At 42.6% G+C, this 24438-nt stretch overlaps 1 protein-coding gene across 2 annotated transcripts in view; it reads left to right on the top strand.

Annotated features, from left to right (window-relative positions):
* LOC126251961 (breast cancer anti-estrogen resistance protein 1) overlaps nucleotides 1-24438 on the top strand; it is a 487115-nt gene that overhangs the window by 460189 nt on the left and 2488 nt on the right. For both annotated transcript variants that reach the window (XM_049952724.1, XM_049952725.1), the window contains exons 5-7: nucleotides 577-908; nucleotides 7405-7791; nucleotides 20245-20551. In XM_049952724.1, the coding sequence (XP_049808681.1) occupies nucleotides 577-908; nucleotides 7405-7791; nucleotides 20245-20551 (1026 nt within the window). The remainder of the gene's footprint in view (nucleotides 1-576; nucleotides 909-7404; nucleotides 7792-20244; nucleotides 20552-24438) is intronic.

Genomic DNA, 24438 nt, shown 5'->3' with positions numbered 1-24438 from the left:
CTTAGAGCCATTTGAACCAACACCACTGCGGCGAAATTACAAAAGTTCGGGAATTTTTTTAACATACCTCGTACACTATCTGCAGAGCTCCAAATCGGTTAGTATGCTGTTTTAGGGGGGTGGGGGTTGACTAAAATTTTGTCCGGTGAGCTAGTGTTACGACCTACACGAGACGGCTACGCTTACAAGATGCTTGACGTGCGAGCTGGCTAAGTGGTGTCAGTTCGTTAAACACGCGCACAAGAGTGTGAGCCGCACGAGTCCATTGTCGTGGACGTCGTCAGACGTGCTGCGGTATCTTTAGTCGTCGAGAAGTGGGGCGAGGCCCAGAGCAGAGCAGACTAGAGCGCTGCGGCGGGTGGTGACGAGCGGGCTGTGTTGCAGACGACGCGTCGGACGACGGCGAGAGTTACGACGTGCCGCGCGGCTACTACGACGTGCCGAGGCCGGCGCGGCCGCTGCCCAGCAGGCCGCAGACGCCGACGGCGCCGCCGACGCTGACGCCGAGCCCGACGCCGCCGCCGTCGCGGACGGGGTCGCCCGGTCTGACGCGGAGCGCGCCTTGTCGCTTTGCAGGCGGGGAGTCGTACGACGTGCCGCGCGGCTGCTACGACACGCCGCGCTACCCGCGGCCCACGGCGGTCGTGCCGCCCGCCCCCGCCGCCCCCGGCCCGCAGCCCTGCCCGGACAGCTACGACGTGCCGCGGCCGCTGGGTGCGCCGCTCACGCCCTCCTCGTCGGCGTCGTCGCTGACGGCCGACTCGTCGCTGCCCGGCTCCAACCGCTCCAGCCTGCTCGCCGCCGAGTACGACGTGCCGCGCCCCCAGCGGCCCGCCTTCGCCACGCCGCCACCGCCCCCGCCGCAGACACCCCCGCAGCCCGACAAGCAGCAGCAACACCAGCAACAGGTGAGTAACACTTCTTCGTATGCAGCAGTCCGCCTGCACGACACACAGTCCCATTCCTGCCTAAGTGTGGTCTGCCTGTAGCGTTGCGAGCAGTTTCACGTCCTATCGATCGCGATGTCAAGACACTAAAGCCGTCGGCACACGGACCGTGCTGTCGAACGTTAACGTTGAGCGTGCTAAGTTCAACGTGCTGCTGAACGCTCAGGAACGATGCGACTTCTCACGTTGTGTGGCGGTGGGTAGCTTGAGTACCTCTATCGGTTCTCCCTTCTATTCCAGTCTCGTACTGTTCGTGGAAAGAAAGATTGTCGCTAGGCCTCTGTGTGGGCTCTAATGTCTCTGATTTTATCCTCATGGCTTCTTCGCAAGACTGTTTACTCAACGGGCGCGCGTACAATTCCCACGCTAGCTCTATTAAAACGCGCATTTCGTCCTCGAAAACGAAAGCACTATGTCCAATCAATAAGGACAAAGGCTTATAAAAGTTCCATTACAAACAGTGCGTTTCAAATTTGGAATACTTCTCCGCATAAGATAAACATTATTTCATCATTCCCACATTTTAGTAAAACCCCAAGGTCAGTCTTACTTGATCACTTTTCCTACTCAGTAGCAGAATCTTTGTAACATGTGAATTTCGAAGCGTAAAAGAAAAAGGAGCAAAATATCTTTATACAAGTAGCGCAAGCTGTCCTGTAGATTAAGCCAATAGAACAAAGTCACCCCTCAAAAAAGGTGAACTTATATTTACATAACATCAAGTATTATAGTATGTATTTATATGAAATATTAAAGTATGAGAACCTAATACAAACGCGAATGTTAGGAAAAAAATCTGGAAGTGTAAAGACGCGAACCACCGCCCCAAAGGAGGACAGTGACACTACTCATTACGCTATACGAACTTCACACCCCGTACATCTATCATATTATGTTACCCGTGCTGAAAACCTTAATCGTAGATATGTTACTAATTGAAATTTAATTATAACAAATGGTACCAAGAACAATGCGTTTTGGGTGGATCATCAGTGTGTCGCTGCCTTCAAATAGCCTACTCTCATAATACGCAAGTTACAATAAATCTTTTGCCTCGAATATGATGTTTCTCATTATTTTATTGGAACGAATCACACAGTTATCAACGGGTTTTCCAGTGATTCTCAATTTGCTGGTGCTCAGAAACGGCATATATACATATAGCCTTGAAATGAATGCCAATATGGCGCCTCACAACTCTGTACTGAAGGGAGACGGCGTGCATGTGACGTAGGTGGCGTTGTGCCATCTCATTAGTCAACGCTCAGACGCACGCTCATAATATCTGACATGCCAGATATTGCTGTACACGTTCGGAAAGACTCCCGAGCGTGCTATTCCACGCTATGACGTCAGAAACTCGGCACACTCAACGTTCGGATGCACGGTCCGTGTCCCGACGGCTAAAGCATGATCTCGGATACAGGAAGGATGTTGAAGGAGAGTCCAACGTATCCCTTTCAAAGAACCCATTCTGTCTTTCTCTTAGATCAACGATTACTAGTAATTAGTGTACCGTGCTTACACTCAGTTTACAAAAGTTGTGCGATAGCGGTACGTTCGTATACAGATGGCTGTAGTATCGCGTTGTATTGTATTGTATTGTATGGAGCTGGGGACGTAGACATGACGGAGAGGCTACGCCCCGCCTTAGCTCTCAGTGGTACACAACCCCACAACAGGCCACAGCAGTCCACTCACCCCACCGCCGCCCCACACAAAACCCAGGGTTATTGTGCGGCTCGGCCCCCAGTGGATCCCCCGGGAACGTCTCACACCAGATGAGTGTAACCCCAGATGTTTGCGTGACAGAGTAATTATGGTGTACGCGCAGCAATCGCCGACATAGTGTAACTGAGGCGGAATATGGGGAACCAGCCTGCATTCGCCGAGGCACATGGAAAACAGCCTTAAAAACCATCCACAGACTGGTCGGCTCACCGGACTTCGACACTAATCCGCTGGGCGGATTCGTGCCGGGGACTGGCATGCCTTCCCGCCCGGAAAGCAGTGCGTTAGACAGCACGGCTAACCGGGCGGGCTTCGTATCGCATACACAAGTTATACACTGAAGCGCCAAAGAAACTGTTATAGGCAAAGGTGGGGCAAAGGTAGGAGTTGACTGGTTGATCCTTTTTTACTTTTTGCTGCACACAGTTTTGACAAATCGTTTCACGAGAAAAACCTGTTTAAAGTATAGGAAAAACTTTTATATGTATTATTAGTTCAGTTTTCATAAAAACTACATGTTGTTATATATTTTTGATGTCGCTGAACACAGATCTGAAGTTAGATTTTCAGCATTGAAAATGGCTAATCCAATGTGGCGGACCGAAAATTGTTTTGACCAAAACTTGACCAAAAGAAGTGTTTTTGTTACTTACGTGTAGTCTACAATTCCAGGACCGTATAACAACCTTTTCGCTAATTGTTCCTGGAGAGCAATTCCCTCGTTCTTCTTGGTGAGAAAAGCCGATCTGGATATGCTGCGTTCAGCAGCCTGCACACGTCGTTCGTCAGCTCTTTTGGCGAATATGTTTGCATGCATACTGCAATATGAATCAATCTCTGAACGTGCGTCACGGCACAAGTTTTCTACCTGAGCCGGGCGTCTCCGGCAGCCGTCACACTGCTTCGAACATTGGGCTGTAGAAACTTTTGTAATGCACGGATTAAAAACTTTGCTTCCCAACATTCTAGACACATATACCTTTCAAAAAAAAAGCAATTAAAAATCGAATTTTCGACCATTTTGAATGAGAAGAACTTGGTGTTGTGTACATAGTTCCACGTAGTCAGCGCGTACACATCTTTCCCACTAGAGCGCGCCCCGCTAAGCACAACAGCACAGGCGCAGCACTCGTCCGTCTCCGCACTACGAGATGGCGCTGCCATAGAGACGGACCAAATTCTTCTTCCGCCGATCTGCGTATTAATATGTAACGCAGCCAATGAGATTGCTGCTAACGTAGAACCTTTTCTCCTCGGGGATCACACTCGCGCAGTGATACTTGATCGCGCGAGGTATTATAACGAGTGTACAGACCTCCGATTAGTAAGTCTGCATTTGTCTGCACCAGTCTGTACGAGTTCTACATTTGTCTGTACCAGTCTATAGTCAAGTTTCAGTCTGCGCCTAATAAGATTACCATATTCCTGTACATAGCCATGAAGATAAATGTATAGACACTTCTGTCAAGTATCAGAGATATATGTGAGAATAAGATTAACGTACCAGTACCAAAGGAACTTCAGATTGTCAATTGTAAATAGCATCCAGAACCAAGTTAATTAATTTTTATACTTGTTATTATTTTAATAAATGTGTGTGAAAATTAATCAAGTTCTGTTTAAATTTGGTCACCGTCCATCTGCTACTCTAAGCGTGCAAATGGCATTTCTATCGTCTGACCTAACGGCAGAAGATAAACACGCCACGATAAGACCACGAGGCATATTGCTGACACTCGCCTACTTCGTTAGAGCGACAAGTCAAATAATCTGATGGTGTGTGTACTGAAGGTCTTACAGTACGCTCACCACACTTGGTCTTAACACGTCCATGACGGCGTGTACCGCCGGATGACTCATGCTAAAACATCTCATCGAAAGGCGCCTACCACCGGTGGTTCACGCTCGACTTTTATCAGTTGTGCTACTAGCAATACAATAAAGTGTGATGTATTACCTACCTATCAGCCAGGTGTAACGAACAGCTCTGAATACCTGAACAAATAAAATATCACATAATTTGTGATCAATTTAGTGTAAAATTATTTTATATGATCTCTGGTTTGAAAAATGATAGGTCAATATACTAAAATAGTAGCCTAGGGCGTTTGAATACGAAAGTCACCCTATGGCGTGAAAATGAAAACCAGCGCCACTAGATGAAAGAAAACATGAAAACGCGCGTCGCCCTATAGCGAGAAACACAATTCGCAGCCCTGGCGTGAACGTGTTAATCGAACTGCCCTGTGTAAAACAGCTTCAGACGTCATTATTTCTCAAATGAGTTAATGGCAAAATGGCTCTGAGCACTATGGGACTCAACTGCTGAGGTCATTAGTCCCCTAGAACTTAGAACTAGTTAAACCTGACTAACCTAAGGACATCACAAACATCCATGCCCGAGGCAGGATTCGAACCTGCGACCGTAGCGGTCTTGCGGTTCCAGACTGCAGCGCCTTTAACCGCACGGCCACTTCGGCCGGCAAAATGAGTTAATGTTAATTATTTTATGTTAAGCATCTAAAACCTTATGCTGAAGACGCAGAACTCTAATTAGGATGATTTTACTAGTTCTTGTTTATTGAACCATAGACTAATGAAAAAGTCGAAACCGGAACTGATAAACCGAAGAAGTGACAACTCCTTTATAGGTTCATGTAAGACATTTTTAGCAAATCGCTCGGAAAGCTTGTAAACTGTGCGTTGTACAAAGATATAATTTTATAGGTACCTGCAGTAGTATACGTGGATAGTGTCTGCGAAATGGGAGTCGAAATAATAAATGAAAACATCATGTGTGATGCTGAAATTTTACCGCATGAGCAACGAACTTTTAGTAGGCGATAAATTGTTTTCCTTTCCTTTCATTATTTTGTGGGACTCTAAGAAAAAGCTTAGAAAAGGTTCGAAATTATGTTTTAAGTTCGTTGGAAGTCGCTAAGTGTTGTCGTTCTCAAATACTGGATAAACTCGTATACAGTCTAGAAAATTTGCGCGTCATGAGTGGAATAAGAGCTGTCCAGGGGATAAATTAAATTTAAAGCTTGCTTCGCTACCTGTCAGACATTTTATATTGCTGAGAAAATGATCAAAAATTTATGGTGTTGTGACCCACTGACAGCTTTAACAAGGGGTAATGAAGATCATTTACCGCTGTAGTGTTGTGAGGTATGTAGATCACTGTTATTCTCAAATTGTGATAGATTATTTATGACAAATTTCATTAGCTAATATATATATATATATATTGTAGCGGCGCAGTAAGAATGCCTAGCTCCTTGAAAATGTACACACATGTGCGAACACCGCATATTATTCTTACTGCTCGCTTCTGTGCAATCAGTACTTTCTTTGTAAGTGATGAGTTACCCCAGAAAATTATTCCGTATGACATTATTGGGTGGAAATATGCCTAATATGTCAGAAAGCTGATACGTCTGTTTCCAAGATTAGCTAATGTAGGAAGAGCAATAGTAGGCTAACTGAAATTAATTGTTTGAGAAAGTCGGTAATATGCTTCTTGCAGTTCAAGTTTTCAGCAAGTACGGCCAAAAATTGGGAGCATTCTACACTATTTATTGAGTCCTTCTCGTGTGCTACATCTGTGGAGTGTTGTACACCAGGAAGCAAGGGAGACGATGTTGTTATGTGTGGTGCGTATCCTCTTTCTACAACGCAAATGCACACGTGGGTTAATACAGTTCTTTATTTACATGAACTGAAAACACGTAGCTACTTAACTTCAATAGATGCCATGTTCTGTGGTACAAGCTCATCAGTAATAGTCCTTTTGCCGACTGGTGTAATGTCAAAATCGGTAATCTCGCCATTACAAACTTTAGTTTCTCACTGCTAGTAAAGTACAATTCTGGTTGAGGTAAACTAATCTCTATAATAATAGTAATCTGATCACTATGCACCGTAGTAGCCTGAGATGAACTAAATCCGCTCTGTGAGTAAACTGACAGACGTCAGACTGGATGATTGAGGGAGACCCTTCGGTCAGCGGCGGCCTAAATATATCCTGCTGAGCGGGCGTTGGCGGCACGTTGCTTGTAGGTGTGTCTCTGGCCTCTGTAGTGATAGGCACACTTGATCCAGCACCTACTAACTGATCTTTGCACTTCACCTTTGCCGTCTGGTCTGCTAGTGACAGCTTATGCCAGCGTAACATCAGAGGTTGGTGTGACTATTTGTTGGTCAGAACTGAATGTAGTTTGATTTTTCAAAATTTAGGGCAGTCCATTTTGAGAGAACAAATTTCGTTTACCAACTCTTCTGTTGCTTTCTCTCTAATGGTATTTCTTATAATACTTATGTCATATGCAGAAAGTATCAGTTTTGCTTGTTGAGTGTTAATTGGATGTCATTGAAATAGGACTGGGCCGCAAATTGAACCTTGTGGGACAGCCTTTGTGCTATTTCCCGAGTCACTAAAATTTTCTACCTCTCCGACAGTGCCTGAATTATTCAGCACAACCTTTTGCATTCTGTTCGTCAAGTATGATTCGAATTAGCTGTGTGTACCATAAAACTTGAGTTTATCACGGTCTACACAATCAGACGTCTCGGAAAAATAAAAATACAAACTGTAGCTTGTACTGTGTGATGAATGAATGTCCAAATAGCATTCTCGGTCCAGAAACCCTTCTGGGGGATGTCGCGCCAAACATCTCGGCTTCTCTTACTCCGTAGGTGAGTTTTATAACAGTGGTAACGGTTGCAGCTGTACGACGTGCCGCCGGCGAGCAGCCCGCTGCCACTGGAGCTGGGCTCGGCGCTGGATTCGCTGGAGCGGCTGCAGGCGGAGGCGGCGGGCGCGACGTCGCGGCTGCTGGGGCTGGCGGGCCCGCAGTGGCGGCGGCGCGACCGGCTGGAGGCGCGCCTCATGGACGTGCGGCTGGCGGCGGTGCGGCTGCGCTCGTCGCTGCACGACCTGGCCGACTTCTGCGAGGGCGCGCTGGGCAACGCGGCGCGCGCGCCCGACAAGGCGCTCGCCCCCAAGCTGCGGCCGCTGGCGCGCGCGCTGCGAGACGCCGACCGCCTCGTGCAGGACGCGGCCGCGCAGCTGGACGCCGCCAACTGGGACCTCGACCGCCTCGCCAGGGACCAGGTCGGCACTTGTCTGCTTAACTCCCGTTCACGCTCGGCCCAACTGCAGGCGCGTGATACTCAGCCGTCTGCGATGTGCGACGACAGGGCGAATAAATTTTATGGCGCATTTATTTATACGCTACTGGCTATTAAAATTGCAACACCAAGAAGAAATGCAGATGATAAACGGTTATTCATTGGACAAATATATTATACTAGAACTGACATGTGATTACATTTTCACACAATTTGGGTGCATAGATCCTGAGAAATCAGTACTCAGAACCACCACCTCTGGCCGTAATAACGGCCTTGATACGCCTAGGCATTGAGTCGAACAGAGGTTGGATGGCGTGTACAGGTACAGCTGCCCATGCGTCTTCAACACGATACCACAGTTCATCAAGAGTAGTGACTGACGTATTGTGACGAGCCAGTTGCTTGGCCACCGTTGACCAGACGTTCTCAATTGGTGAGAGATTTGGAGAATGTGCTGGCCAGGGCAGCAGTCGAACATTTTCTGTATCCAGAAAGGCCCGTACAGGACCTGCAACATGCGATCGTGCATTATCCTGCTCAAATGTAGGGTTTCGCAGGGATCGAATGGAGGGTTGAGCCATGGGTCGTAACACATCTGAAATGTAGCGTCCACTGTTCAAAGTGCCGTCAATGCGAACGAGAGGTGACAGAGACGTGTGACCGATGGCACGCTGTACCGTCACGCCGGATGATACGCCAGCACGGTGATGACGAATACACGCTTCCAATGTGCGTTCACCGTGGTGTCGCCCAACACGGATGCGACCATCATGATGCTGTAAACAGAACCTTCATCCGAAAAAATGACATTCGTCCACCCAGGTTCGTCGTTGAGTACACCGGCGCAGGCGCTCCTGTCTGTGACGTAGCGTCATGGGTAACCGCAGCCGTGGCCTCCGAGCTGATAGTCCATGCTGCTGCAAACGTCGTCGAACTGTTCGGGCAGATGGTTGTTGTCTTGCAAACGTCCCTATCTGTTGACTCAGGGATCTAGACGTGGCTACACGATCCGTTACAGCCGTGCGGATAAGATGCCTGTCATCTCGACTGCTAGTGATACGAGACCGTTGGGATCCACCACGGCATTCCATATTACCCTCCTGAACCCACCGATTCCATATTCTGCTAACAGTCATTGGATCTCGACCGACACAAGCAGCAATGTCACGATACGATACACTGCAATCGCGATAGACTACATTCTGACCTTTATCAAAGTCGGAAACGTGATGGTATGCATTTCTCCTCCTTACTCGAGGCATCACAACAACGTTTCACCAGGCAACGCCGGTCAACTGCTGTTTGTGTATAAGAAATCGGTTGGAAACTTTCCTCATGTCAGCACATTGTAGGTGTCGCCACCAGTGCCAATCTTGTGTGAATGCTCTGAAAAGCTAATCATTTGAATATCACAGCATGTTCTTCCTGTCAGTTAAATTTCGCGTCTGTAGCACGTCATCTTCGCAGTGTGGCAATTTTAATGGCCAGTAGTGTACTAGTGCACTGTGTGTATAGTTAGAGCAGTGTTTCTTCAGACATGCGTGCATGTCCAAAGGAACATCCTTTTTTTTATTGTAACTTATGTAACCCATTACCTAGTAACAAAAGTGGGTGCTACTTTCTAGAAATTACTACTGACTTACAGTAACAGTGATTTCTACATTTATAGTATACTTTTACTACAACTAGTTACAAAAAATCGCCCTCTTAGTCACTCCAGATATCCGGGAGTATTGCCCGTCCCTACCGCAAGGAGGTGGGCCGTCTACTACCTTAGAAAACCACTGCCATTTTACATTTATTTTTCTTACCTCCACCACCCTTATTTAACACAAAGACTATTTTACAAAAGAATCTACTGCTACACAATGTGAAACTAAACTTGTGCTACTGCACTATATACACAAAAACTATTTTACTAGGAATCTACAGCTACGAATGTGGATCTGAACTTGCACTTCTGTGCTAACATAAACCAAAAAAGTTTTACAAACAAAATCGGAAAAAATGGAGAAAATCAATGTATACCAAGTATTTACAATTTGTACAATTACTGTTTGCAATTTATACAACTCAGTGTCTTGACGAGTTTGTGTCTTGATTGGGTTTGAGTTTGGACTGCAAGAAGGCAACTCTTCCATTGGAATCCCCTCCTTGGGGCATCACTCATGTCTATGTTTCCATAGACCAGGGAGCCCCTCCATCATCTTGCTTCTTGCCCTCTTTGCGGTCCCCAGACCATGTCGGTCCGCCATTGGAGATAGGCACACAGGCACCCTAGCCGACGGCAATCCAGAGGGCAAATAGAACCCACCATTCCACTCTCCGTGGGGATGTAACTGTTGGTTTTTACCACTGATAATGCACAATACTCCTCATTCAGTGCTGAGGAGTACAGCTTTTTTCTAGTAATCAGTAGTTTTAGTCAAATATTTATTTTGAAAACTGTGAGACTTGATCAACCTGATTTTGCAGTGTGCTGTAAGTTTCAGGGTTTCTTAATGCTTCCATTACTGGTGTATTTTGTAGTTCTTGCCTTGCCTGAAAGGCAACCGGCTTGAACTCTGGGCATTCCAGGACAATATGCTCAGGCGTCCCAACAGGGGCACCACAGACACATTCAGGTGTAGGACGGCTGAACAATACCTGATGTTGGTATAAAATGTCCAAAGGAACAGATACTACAGAAGATCGGATTCGCATATTGCGAATACAGTTACACAACAGCTATACAATTTACCAGGAACACATGAAAATTTGTCCAGACCAGGACTCAAACCTGGGTTTTGCCACTTGTTGTGGGCAGTCACCTCAACCTCTTCAACTATCCGAGTGCACAGTTGTCAGGGCAAAGTGAAGGCAAGATGATGAGAAAACTAAATGCAGGCTGTATCAAAAAGAATCATCAAATTTTAAAAAATTATAACTATTTCAGATATGTGCATGAACAATGTAATGTTGGAAACAGCAGACTCTCGAGTTTTACACGGTTCCCACTAGGTAGCAGCAATGTGCGTCCACCTCAGTTCTAGTAAAAATGGTGTTGGAACAACAGAAAAGTGTTTTGTGTTCTACCCTTTGTGCAGTGTGGGTTGATAATAACCGTTCAGCGTGACTTTCGTACTATGTATGGTGTGGATCCTCCTACAGCACAGAGCATTAGACGAAGGCATGAACAATTCCAAAAAACTGGTTGTCTGTGTAAAGGCAAATTGCCTGGCCATCCCTGAGTGTCTGAGACAGACATCAAGTGCATTGGCCATAGTTTCACAGGAAGTCTGCAGAAATCCGTTCGCCATGCAGCTCAACATGACCCCTATGTCCATCTGGGTGTGTTGCGCTGACGTTTACACGTGAAACCGTACAAAAGTCACTACTTCAAGCTCTTTATGAAGGTAACAAACAACACATGTTGAGTTCTGTAATTATGCTCTTGGCAAGATGAAGGATGACAGTTTTCTTCCACACTTAGCGTTTAGTGACGAGGCAACATTCCATTTAAATGGAAAGGTGCCGTTATAATGTGAGGATATGGGGTACGGAACAACCACATGAAGTTGTACAAGAGAGACACTCTCCAAAATTTAATGTGTTTTCTGCAGTTTCACAGGAAAGGGTTGTGGTCCATTTTTCTTTGCTGAGAACTTCTTACAGGAAGCCCATATCTTGATATGCTTGAGAACTTTCTTTTCACACAGTTGGAGACTGATTTAAGTGACTTCATTTACCAACAGGATGGGGCACCATCACACTGGCATCACTGGCATCTGGAAGTACAGGAATTTTTAAATCAAAGGATTACTGAACAATGGATCAGTCATACTGGACCGAACAATTCAGCCTTACATTACTGGCTTCCAAGGTCACCACATCTGACTGTACGTGATTGTTTCTTGTGGGAGTTTATAAAAGACTCTGTTTATGTGCCTCCGTTACCAACTACAATGAATGAACTGAGATGTCACATAACAGCAACTGTGGAAGCTGCAACTCAAAACATGCTTGCTACAATATGGGAACAATATCATTACTGCATTGACATAAGCCATGCATCTCAAGGGGGATTACTGAATCCCAATGAAAAGGTATAAAAAAAATTTTGCGAGGTTCCCGTTCATCAAAAAAGAAAATTCCTTGTATATGTTTATTAGTTTCAGAAATATAGACGCACCAAATCAATGATGCTATTTGATACACCCTGTATATCTTTCCCTCTGTACAGATCACAAATTGTGTGAACACTATCAGATATACACACTGGGACATGGAGATCTGGTCAGTCACAGAAACTTGCTCAGACAGCCAAAGTGGTTAAGGCCACTGCTCGCGACAGACAAACAAATTTCATTTGTTTCTGGTAAATTGCACAGCAGTTGTGTAACTGTATTCTCAATCTCAAAATTTATTTATATAGCATATGGCATCTAACATGAGGATTGCACAGATTCATTATCAGTGATTACGTCCAAAACTTATGGTATATGTATGACTTGGCAGAAATGAGTCACATAAGTGGGAGCTACAGATTGCCAATCATTTGGAGAAAATAGCATTTTTGGCACGATTCAGGTGACGGATGTGCCATGTATGTTGGCATAGCTTCCCAGCAATGGTTGGCGTTGTGAAAAGAGTGCACAGCACTAATCCGCAGGTGATGGTATCGTGACCCTGTGCAGAAATATTTTTTTTTATTTTCAGCTTTTACGTTACTTAAACTGCTAATAAACAGAATTCTGTTCATCATATTGTGTTTATCAATATTTTCATGAAAGACGTGAGAAGGGAAGGGAAAGAAAAATTTGTTATTGAAATTAAATTTTCATGAAAGGATTGTAAGGCTCACACTAGAACTTCGTATACAAAGTTAGATACTCTTATTATTTCACAATTGATGATTTATACATGCTAGATTGATGGTCATCATAAAAACAGTCTAGCAGTAATTCTCTTAGCATTTTCCACACATTACAAACACTGCATTTTTATAGTGATATTGATGTGTTAAAGTTTCTATAGTAAAACAGTATTCTCACTGTGTTTTTATGCTGTTCTTGAAAAATTCACATTATTCAATCAACAGCTAGTCAGGGAATGAGCTCTGTAGCTGTAACTGGCATTGACCCCAATGGCCAGTGGGCTATTTTACCCACACCAGGGATCTATTGTTAAAGTGTAACTACCGGAGGCTATTCGGAGGTCAAAATGAAACCAATGGAATACCAAGTCATGTATGCATTAATTAAAATTGCTTTTTGGAAAGTTACTTGCAAAGTCCTCAAGATGCTGTAAGTACAATCCTTTCTTGTAAATTTATTTTGTTATCTCAAATTTTCTTTTGCCTTTCCTTTTCATTCCTTTCATGAAAATATTAATAAATGAAATATATTGAGTATTATTTCAGTTTATTTGCAGTGCAAATAAGGTAAAAATTGAAAATAATAAATTACCATTCTGTACTCTTTCTGGTGCACCAACTGCTGCTTGGGAACTGAACTTCACGGATACCAAAACTGCTGTTTTTTCTAACATTTGATCATGTGGAGCTCCCACTTCTGTAGCTTTCATTTCTGGTGAAGCCCTGCATATACCATAAATTATGATGAAATTGGTGATGAAGAGTAGGCATGATCCCCTTGTAAGTACTTTTCAGTGTTGAATTACATTACACTATTTCTCAACACTTAAGACATAATAACAAACTTACATCCTATATGCTCTGTTGTTGCGTTCTTCACTGACAAGTTCCATATTCTGCCTCATTGTGCAGCAGTGGGGCTGCTGGTGAGGGCAGCATTCCTCATTTAAATAAGTGAATATGCACATCTTCCATGTCCTGTTCTCTGAGGGTTGAGAGTTGAGCATATCTTGCGAGGTTGATTAAACCCAGGGGCTTCCTCAATAATACGAGCTAACAACTGGCATGTTGTTGAGGCATCTTGGAGCCATTTCCACCCCCAGGAACTGATGATTGTTAATCCCAGTGAGCCTATTTGCAAGTGCAAGAGGAGGATACCTTGAACAAATAGATTCTGAAATCAGGAAAATCAGAACCCAATTGAAGTCCAGGGCTTCCTTGAATCTGGTTGTATTCCCTGATCGAGGCTTCTTTCCGCTGCAGATTTTGGGGTGATATGTGATATAGGACAGGCAGCCATATAGTGGAAGTAGGCATAATTGTTCCCAAAATGATATGCGTAGTATTAATACGTTGGAAATTAATTTTGTTTACATGAGCACTGTGTGATCATGCCAGTGCACAGTACTCTGCCGCGGAGTACACTGAGCTCAGCGCAGAAGTCTGCAGAGTTGTTGCTGATTACCCCTGTGTGGTGCCACAAAGTTTTTGAATGAGATTATTTCTTGTTCTCAGTTTTGTGGCAGTTTTTGTGAGGTATGATTTAAAAGACAGAATTATATGTAGTGTGACGTCCACATATATTGTCTCCTTATTGTGGCTAAGATGTTTGTCATCAGTATAGATATCCAGACTCTACTGGAGTGTCTGTTATTAAGATAGAAGCAATTCACTTCTGTCTTAGTGGCATTAAGTCTAACACTCAATTTTCAGAAGTATCCTGCCAGTACAGACTTTTCTTCCAAAGTTTCAAAACAGATGTTTCTTGTTTCTATAGTGCAATCTTCAGCATAACCAATTTTTTTACAAACTGTTTCTGGCTAAACAGCAGTGGGGCTAATACCAAGCCTTGAGGTAAGCCATTTTGGAGGAATTTCTGGTTACTGATTTTTGTTTCCCATGATGACCTGGAATCCTCCTTTACCAATCAATTTCTCAATAACTTTGTAACTTTTCTGGAATATGTTATCTTCATTAGCTTATAGAACAGGCCTTTTCTCCAGATGGTATTGTAGGCTGCTGATAGATCAATGAAAGTCATGGATGTTTTCTTTTGAAAGCCCATTTTAGTATGTGAAATGAGAGCCAGGACTTAATCAACATAGCTTCAACTGGGGTGAAAGCCAGCCTGTTCTACAGGGACAGCCATGAGTATCATTTGACCAATCCTGTTAAGCAGTACTAATTCTAGAAGTTTGTTTACCACACTAAGCAGTGCAGTGGGACAATAGTTTTGCAGAAGAACTTCAGGTTTACTGGACTTTGGGGTAGCAATTATCTTGGCACACTTAAATAAGAAGTGGCGGAAACTGCTGATGATGACTGACTTGAATAGTGGTTTGCATTGCCACGAAGAACTCTCATGGATACAGAAAGGCCACGAAACTGCAGTATGTGCAGGCTCAACAGTATTCCTCAACAGTCTACTAAGCTGCTCCAACACCACCTCACTGGGCACATGCATTATGGAGTACTCACTGACTCACTTGCGGGCAGGCACAACTACAGAATGGGCTAACCTCCAGGAAGCCTATCCTATTGCACACTTCTGCACTTGTGTAAACCACTTGCACACTACTGCCTGTGGATGCAAGGCCACGACAATAATGTCATAAAACTACAGGTGGTGGATATGTTGGGATGGGCACATTACAGCAAGGTCTTCAGTGCCCATATACACTACAGCCCTGCTGCCTGACTGCCCACTACTGCCCATGGGTGCTCAGCAGGCACTCAAGCAGGAATAGCCATCCTAGATTATATTCAAAATCTCTCCACAGTGTCTCGTGAAGTGAGGGCATCTGACCCTGTAAATAGGTACATTAAGCTCGGCAGATGCGTTGGTGCTCTTCGAGAGGAGTATGCTATGTACCCACACTGAGTTTCACTCTCTCTCATCTTCATCGTATAACAAAAACATAATGGTATACTATACACTGATCAGCCAGAACATAATGACCACCTACTCAATAGCCTGTATGTTCACCTTTGGCATGGAGAACACTGGCAATGCACTGTGGCATGGAAGCATTGGGGTCTTGTTAGGTCACTGGAGGGAGTTGGCATTACATTTGCACACTCAAGTCATCTAATTTTGATAAATTCTGGGGCTGGGGTGATGAGCTCCTATGCCCCGTTCAATCAAATCCCCAAGGTATTCAGATCTGGTGAGTCGGGAGGCCAGCACATCAATTAAAACTCGCTACTGTGTTACTTGAACAACTCCATTACACTTCTGGCCTTGGGACATGGCACATTATCTTTTTGAAAAACACCACTGCCTTCAGGAAACACGATTGTCATGAAGGAGTGTATATGGTCTACAACCAGTATACGCCACTCCTTGGCCAATGCCTTGGAGAAGCTCCACTGGACCCATGAATCCATGGATGTCCAAGTCAATGTTCCCCAGAGCATAATGGAGCTGCTGCCAGCTTGTCTCCATCCCACAATACAGGTGTCAAGGAACTGTTCCCCTGGAAGATGATGGATTCACACCCTCCCATCAGCACGATAAAGAAGGTATCGGGATTCATCACACCATGCAATGCTCTGTCATTGTGCCAACATCCAGTGCCAATGGTCACATGCCCACTTCAGTCATATGTGCCAATGTAGTGGTGTTAACATTGGCACATGCATGGGTTGTCAGCTGCAGAGGCCCATCATTAGGGGTGTTCAGTGCACTGTGTGTTCAGACACGCTTGTACTTTGGCCAGCATTAAAATCTGATGTTAGTTCCACCACAGTTTGCTTCCTGTCCTGTTTCACCAGACTGCCCAGGCTAGGACGTGGGACATGCCCAATCTCGTGATGTCTGGACATGGTTTTGCCTTGGTTTCGGCACATGTTAAAGACACTGATCACAGAACTTCTTGAACACCTGTCGAGTCGTGCAGTTTCTGAAATGCTCGCGCTGAGCCTCTGACCCCTAACAATCTGCCCTCACTCAACCTCAGATAGACACCGCGCCTTCCCATTCAAAAAAACGGGCAGCATGCTCACTGATACTACATGCACTGTACCTATGTCTGACTTGCAATCATTCCTTGCCAAGAGATGCTGCTATTGCCAGGACAGGTTTATATCAATAGTACGTCAGTGGTCATAATGTTCTGGCTGATCAATCCATTACACTTGCCTACACTCCACAAATATACATATGACACAGCTCTAAAATATCTGCAAGGAAAGGGCCAATGTGTGCAGAGGAAGAATACCTTTCCCTTTGACAGGTGGCTGAACCCACTCTGTGGGATATCCTAGCCAACAATGCCAATTGACATTTACACTATTTACTGTTGCTTACTCAGCTTTGCTGTGTTGATGCAGTGCTCTAGAATGGGATGTGATTTCAATGTCAAAATCAGTGTCAGCGATTGCCGTGAAGAAAGTTTTGGTATTAACACTGATGAGGCATCATCTGCTGATGTGAAATGTTGAACTTTTTTCTTTTTTTGCATGACCCATTGTAAAAGTTCCGTGAAGTCCTCATTATTTTTTCCATGGGCAATGTTCCAGAAAATCAGCCAGATATCGGAAAGGAAAAATGTTTTACATTTTACAATGTGCAATACCTGGACAAAGGAAAAGCTCACACTGTGCATAAATTGCTGAAAGAACTTTCCTTAAATATCGTTTTGTTAGCATTGAAAAACTCATCTCTACTGAAGGAGAAAAATACATTTGTTTTTTACGTTATTTGGCCTCTTGAAAGGGAATAAGCAAAAGTGTAATATAAAATGGCTCAATGTGTTGCCTTTTTAATATTATTTGATGCAGTTGTATGTATATATTTTCTCTTGCAAATAAATGTTGATCTTTTGAAATGTCTGGATAATACTTTTCCTCTTGTTTCACTTCTCGTCAGTTTATCTTATGAACTTTGTAATAAACATCAGTTATGAAGTTTGATTTGCAGAATAATAAACTTTATAATGGCTAATTTTTAATTCTGATACAATATTCTGAGTTTTTATGTAACAGATGTATCTCATAATCTCACTTTCAATGTTCTGTGCTGCGATAAGAGGAGAAAAATTGAGTTGATGTGTCCATTCTGTTGATGTCAAGTATGACCCAACCTTTATGCATCTGTGGTTTATCCAAACAGCATATTGAAAACTTCTCTTCAAATCTTCTATGATGTCACACTTGTGGCTGTGCCCACAAACTGCGCACTGTCAGCACTGAGTGGTGTGCAACACTAATTATGCAACATACTCATATACAGAGGTACCTGGAAACATCAGTTGGTGGACCTGGATTAATTATGTGACCTGCTACATTTGTAAACTCATTCATAAAATTATTTTAAATAAGGGGTGCCATGCTCAATCTGATCCATGAGACAGGGTTAAACTTCTCACTTCTCTAAAGTCAATAATTAAAGCCCTTCAGTGTGTAACTATTCTCAAGAAGATTCTGGGATCTGACTCCTGGACTTGAATATTTGTTGTTAATCCCCACAATAACAAAGCACGAATATGATTTAGAGTCATCAGGGAAAAGGCAACACAAAAAGACCACACTTAAATTTCCAAGGGAGTACAATTTATTGGTTTCAATTAAACATCTGCAAATCCATCTCATCCAGTAATCACCATCATCCTCCTAACTGCTTGGCTCCACAATGTATTGTGAGGTCTGTGTCTATGGAGCAAGTGAACACTCACCAAACGGCAACACTGGAAATAACTCAATCAGAAATCTACACCTGGTTGCAGGAACACACTTTCAGATTCTCTCTGTTTTCCGTACTGCAAGAACCAGCTTGATTGATTGAAAGGATCACCTTCTCTCAAATTCAAAAGTACAGCACAAAACATGACAGCCACCCCAGAGGACACACAACTTCTACATTCTATGAGAAGTGATGGTGAACTCCCAATTTTCCAAGTTGCAAAAGCACTCCATAAAATTATTTTATATCCAGGCCTTTCTGCCAAAAAGCCTCAGGAACTGAATACAACTATTTAATTTGGCTATTTACTGCTCCTGCTAACAACACTTCCCTGGAAATTGCTGCTTCCTGCCCAAATTATTCAAAGTCTCTTTCCAAGAGCTGCTGGAAACAACCTGACACAGTGGAAAGTTGCCAGCCTTTAAGCCAACCAAGTAGGCTCTGACCTCAACCTGTGCAGAAAAATAAGAGAAAAACCAGCACATCATCCCCAGGCTGAACAAAAAACCACTTTTTAGATTGGCACATACTAATCCACTCTCCACTGCATGATGATGCACTCTTAGTTTGCTGCCGTGTGCATTTTTCCCAGCAATGGACAACTGCAGGTGCTGTGAGCCTTGTGCAGTCTGAAGCATTACAGTGACACTACCCAGTTTACTGAGGGGAGAATTAATCTTTAGTAGTTTTTAGCTGTAAATAATAACACTGTTTAGGATTTTGTGTGCATGTTTATGTATTATTTTTAAAGCACTGGAAATTATAGACAAATGACATAAAATTAAATGTATTTTTGAATTTTTATCTATTTTTAATTGACATACATGTTTTACTCCATTCTAATCTGTTGTGCATTATTACAAATCTGCATCACAATATTGTCAACAGAGGTTGTTTGTTTTACATTGTAAACAAAGCTCAACCAAGGTTTGACTGTAAGTAATCCACTCTTCTTTTCTAGCCCTAACATGATTAGAGCTGACTAGAGCTTTTGAAACTGCTAGCTCTTCTTACACTACTGCCAAATCACCTCAGAGTTTCAAGATAAGTTGCTCTTTTTCTAGTACTGTGTAATGGTACTGATAGTCATGGCATTTTCAGAACTGAATCACATCATTCCTCCAGTAAGTTCTACTAGAACATCTTATATGAGAACAATGTTAACATTACTCACACTGATTGCCATTTCTGACAATTTTGTGGCACTGTGCACACTTGTCCATTTTGATAGTCAAGACATTCTGGTAAAAAGCATATTCAGTTGTCAAAACATAATAATTTTTAAATCAGAGGTTTTGATAAAATAGTTCAGAAATGAGGATTATTTAGTGACAATTGCAGAATATAATTTAAATTTAGCTTTTGAGCCTAACATTTTGTTTAATAAATATAAGCTTCAAGTCTGTAGTTGACATGTCTTTCATTGATTAAATATATTTCTTGAATTTATAAAGACTAATGATTGTTACTTCATGGATAACCCTTGACAGTTTGTCAACCAGTTCTTAGATTTCACATGCCTTTGTGCCATCATGCTGCTTCTCTCCTCCCTCTATGTTCATAATATTCACCTCCACATATAAATGACTACTTGATACTGGGTGTGGCTTCATTAGGGCGAATGACCAATATTCTGATGAATATTGTTCATACATTCTGAGGGCTAAATACACTGTTATGATGACACTGTGCATGATAACTGTGATTTAAACTTTGATGAGTATTGCGTGAAAAGATAAAATAAGGAAGGTTGCCAGCTTTGCAAAAATTACTATTTATCAACACTATAACTTATAAAAAGCATTGAAATTTAGCATTGAAAACACATTATGTTTCTGTTTTCTTGAGATGCTGAACTTTTGTGATAGAGTGCTTATGTCTATTTGTGCCCTCAGGGTGAAGAGAACTGCCGTACACCAGATGCTCTGGACCAGCTGGTTGCATGTGCGCGTGCTCTCACAGAGGATGTGCGCCAAGCTGCCTCCTTCATCCAGGGCAACTCAACGTTACTATTCAAGCGTGCTGCTTCACCTCCACCGCCAAGCAGTGGTTCTGATTGGCTGGAGGACTATGACTATGTCAACCTAGAGTCACGAGAAAGTGTTGCACGGCAAGATGCAGAGATCCTCGACTCCCTGCCAGCTGAGTTGCGTAAATCGTATGACGCTCTTGTCAAGGAGGCAGAGTCTGCTGCTGTCATAGGTGAGTCACTAGCATTGCAACAAAAAAGCTAGTAACAAATAGAACTATTTAAGTGAAATAAACAGCTTTCCTTGTGTGTGTGTGTGTGTGTAGGCGCGTGCGTGCGCGTGCGTGCGTGATTTTTTAAAGCACTGGAAATAACAGACCAATGACATAAAATTAAATGTATTTTGAATTTTTATCTATTTCTAATTGACATACAAATCTTACACACACACACACACACACACACTCACAATCTCTCTCTCTCTCTCTCTCTCTCTCTCTCTCTCTCTCCTCCTCCTCCTCCTCCGCCTCCTCTTGCCCTGAGAAATGTGATATCAGTCTTTAAAAAAGAGCTGAATTTTTCACTTATAAACTTGTTCATATAGTGTTGGGTGAAGCCAGCTGAGATGTTCCTTCCCTCATTCTTCATAATGTCATAGTGTTGCAAAAAGTATCCTATGTGTTTATGGCCAGAATCTATGCATTCATAGTGATGTGTGGTGTGCAGACCAAAATTATGCCACATATTACGCTACCAATACTTATTAGAAAAGCAAATGTTTACTGATGGACGTGGATCAATTATTGGCTATGATACTCTCATAAATTGGTCTTAGTAAGGCTTACTAGCCTCACTAACACCAGTGAAGCAAGAATAAAATAGTCGCTACTCTAACATCAGTGACAACTACTGTGTGGAAATAGAATTGTACACAGAAACATAGTATTGCCAGGTATATCTCTTCAGTCAATGCCACTTCCAGCTAGCTAACAGCACCATAGTTTACAAAGAAGATCTCTCTACCAATCATATGCACATGCATTAACCCATAATTCTATTCTAAAAATCATAAATAAGTGATTCTCATTTCTTGCCCTTACACACTTGTAAAGTCTTTAACCTATTTGTACTGGAAGAAAAAGTTTGTTAATCTCTGTGTTTCTAACTATAGAAACATGGAATACTCTTGAACATCACCTCCACTCTAGAAAGACCAGGATTCTACCTTCTACACCCAGGAGGATGGCCACCTGACTCCCAAATTTAGATCTCCAAGCAAGTACTGAAATTTGTTAAACATGTATCTTTCTGCCAATCTGAACTGAGGTGTCATTGTCATTGGTCATCCTCTGTCTTTCACTATTAGCACTTAATTGGTAAATTTTGTCCTTTGGCACAGATTTCTGCACTATTATTATTTACTTAATGTCACTAGGAGATTACCTGATTTCACTGGAAAGTCTGACTTAGGTGAGTCTAGCAGACTCTGACCATAATATTCAGTATGCATTGTGAATCTCCTGGATGAATCACATTATGTGGAGTCACAAATAACTCTGTCTGAGGTGCTACCAAAAAGTTCCCAAAATACACCATTAAATAACTCTGCATTTTACCTGGCTGTTGTTCACCAGTCACCTTCAAAGCCACACACGCTGCTCCCAGTGGTTTTTCATGAGCTGAGCACTCCCTGGAATCCACTGTTTGTGAGACAATTTATCACCACTTGCAGTTCTGCATGAATCTCCTCAACTGTGTGAAATCTTCAGCCTTTAAACTTGAGTTTCATTCTGGGGAACAAGCAAAAGTAGCTCGGCTCAAGGTCAGTTGAATATGATGGATGAGGAACAATGGTAATTTTGTTTCTTGCCAGGAATGCCTGGAAGATCAACGCATTGTGTGACCTTGCATTTTCTTGATGGAGGAATAAGTCACATGTGTGCCACTCTTCTAGACGTTTTCATCACACATCCTCCCGTATGTACCTCGGAACATGGTAGAACACGGCATTGACAGATTGAAAAGGAGGTGAGAACTCCTTATTGACAGTGCCTTCCATGCTGAAGAAACATATGAGCATGGATTTCACATTATTCTTCATTTGCTGGACTTTCTTGGGATGCAGTGATCATGAGCCTTTCCAGTGTGACAACAGTTGTTTGTCTTCTGGATCATACACATAAACCAAGCGTTCATCAGCAGTTCACTTTCGTGCCTTTCCTGAAGTTCTCTGCATATTCACGCACATTGTTGTTTCTGCTCTCTGTGAGAATTTTCAGCACAAATTTTTGCTGCAATCCATTGCATGCGCAGTTTGTTGGACAAAATCCTCTGAGGAGTCCCATAAGGCAGCCCCACAAGTTGTGTATGTCCTGGACAGTCTGCCTATGATCTTATAGCACCATATTATGATCAGCAGTGACACTGTCAGAATTAATGCCAGTTAACAGCCATCCTGAATAGGGAACATTGTCAAATGATGTTATGCCATCTAGAAAACATTTAAGACAGTGATAAGTTTGACTGTGACCCAAGGTATCTTCCCCAAATACTAGCTTCAAACATTTTATGTGTTACTGAAATGGTTTCTCAGAGTTTGAAACAAAAGTTTATGCACATATATTGCTCCCAGACATCTTCTGTCATTAATTTTGCATGAAACAGAACACACAACAATGGAGAAATGAACATAACAGCGAAACATGACCACCTAGCGTAAAGCCTCTTGCAGTGCTGACCCACAAAGAATATATGAGGTATCTCTTTGGGGCGTTATGTCATATTAGCTAGATTTTACAAGCTATGCATACATTCTGGGAACTTTCGGGTAGCACCTCATATCATGTTTCATTATGATACGAAAAGGAAATTCCGCTATTGAACAGAGTGGCATTCTGTTGACATAACATTGGCAGTACAGCAAACTATTTCATTGTTTCACATTGTTGGAACCTCATTTAGTTTCCAAGACATTGTTCTTTGAGTAAAAGGTAGCTGAGGATTTACAGAAGCAATGATAGACTATGAAATTTTGTGTGGAAATAACAAAAACATGTACAGAAATATTTGAAATTTCAAAAAAAAACTTATAGTTTAGGTTGTACAACTAGTTAAAAATGGCTCAACAATGACTGCTAATTGAAGAAGATGGTTCTCAACAAGGCAGGTTTTTCATCTCAACTGGTAGAATTAACATTCAGGAAATCAAAGATCTGTTGTGTGACAATAGTTTTCTGCCAGGAAACTTTCAGAAGAGGTTGGAATTTCAATTTTTGAATCGCAAGATTTTAACTAAAAAACTGAACATGCATAAAGCTATATCTGAGTTTGTTCTTCATTTGAAATGAAGAGCAGAAGAAACATTGAATGATACAAAGAACTCCTTGATTGAGGTGATGATGGCAAAAGATTCACGCAAAGGATTATCACAGGAGAAGAGTAATGGTGCACTTGTTGATTCCATTTTTATGCACAGTATTTCAACAATTCACCCAGCTGTCTTCCTCTGGTGCTATGGGATGTGTTGTAATGTGTACTAACTGCCTGGACTGCAGTCATACTGGAATCCAGACAGTGAGTATGCATAACAACACAGCTCGCAGCACCTGAAGAAAACAGGTGTGTCAGTCATCAAAATAGTATAAAAATGGAATCAACAAATTGGCTGAACACCCAAAAGTGTACTATTAATCAGTCACTCCAAGAAAACTTGAGAGAAGACAAGAGAAGAGTGTTGTATTTACATTTATGACTCTGAGGCAAAATTCCAGTCATCGTTATAGGTGTGGAAAGGATATCTCCACCCAACATAACAGTCTCAATCCAATGTCAAATCATGCTCACAATTGTTTCCAGCCCACTGTGTGTTTCCCATTTTTATTTCATTATAAAACATTTAACCATCACTAACATGCAAATGGTTAGAAAATGTTGGACAAAAAAACTTTGTAGGAAGAGAGTAGTTGAATCAAGACAACCAAATGTTCCTTCACTAACACTGACTGTGCAGAATTATCAGTTCAGGAGTAGTTTGCTGAAAACAAGACAATCTATTCATGTGATCTTTTCTTACCTGTAAAATTAAAGTGACTTCAAAGAGCTATGATCGATTTTTTTAAAT

The sequence above is a fragment of the Schistocerca nitens genome, chromosome 4 (genome assembly GCF_023898315.1).
Source record: "Schistocerca nitens isolate TAMUIC-IGC-003100 chromosome 4, iqSchNite1.1, whole genome shotgun sequence".
NCBI lineage: Eukaryota > Metazoa > Arthropoda > Insecta > Orthoptera > Acrididae > Schistocerca > Schistocerca nitens.
The sequence above is the reverse complement of the archived record's forward strand: the minus strand, read 5'-3'. Positions and strand labels throughout refer to the sequence as shown.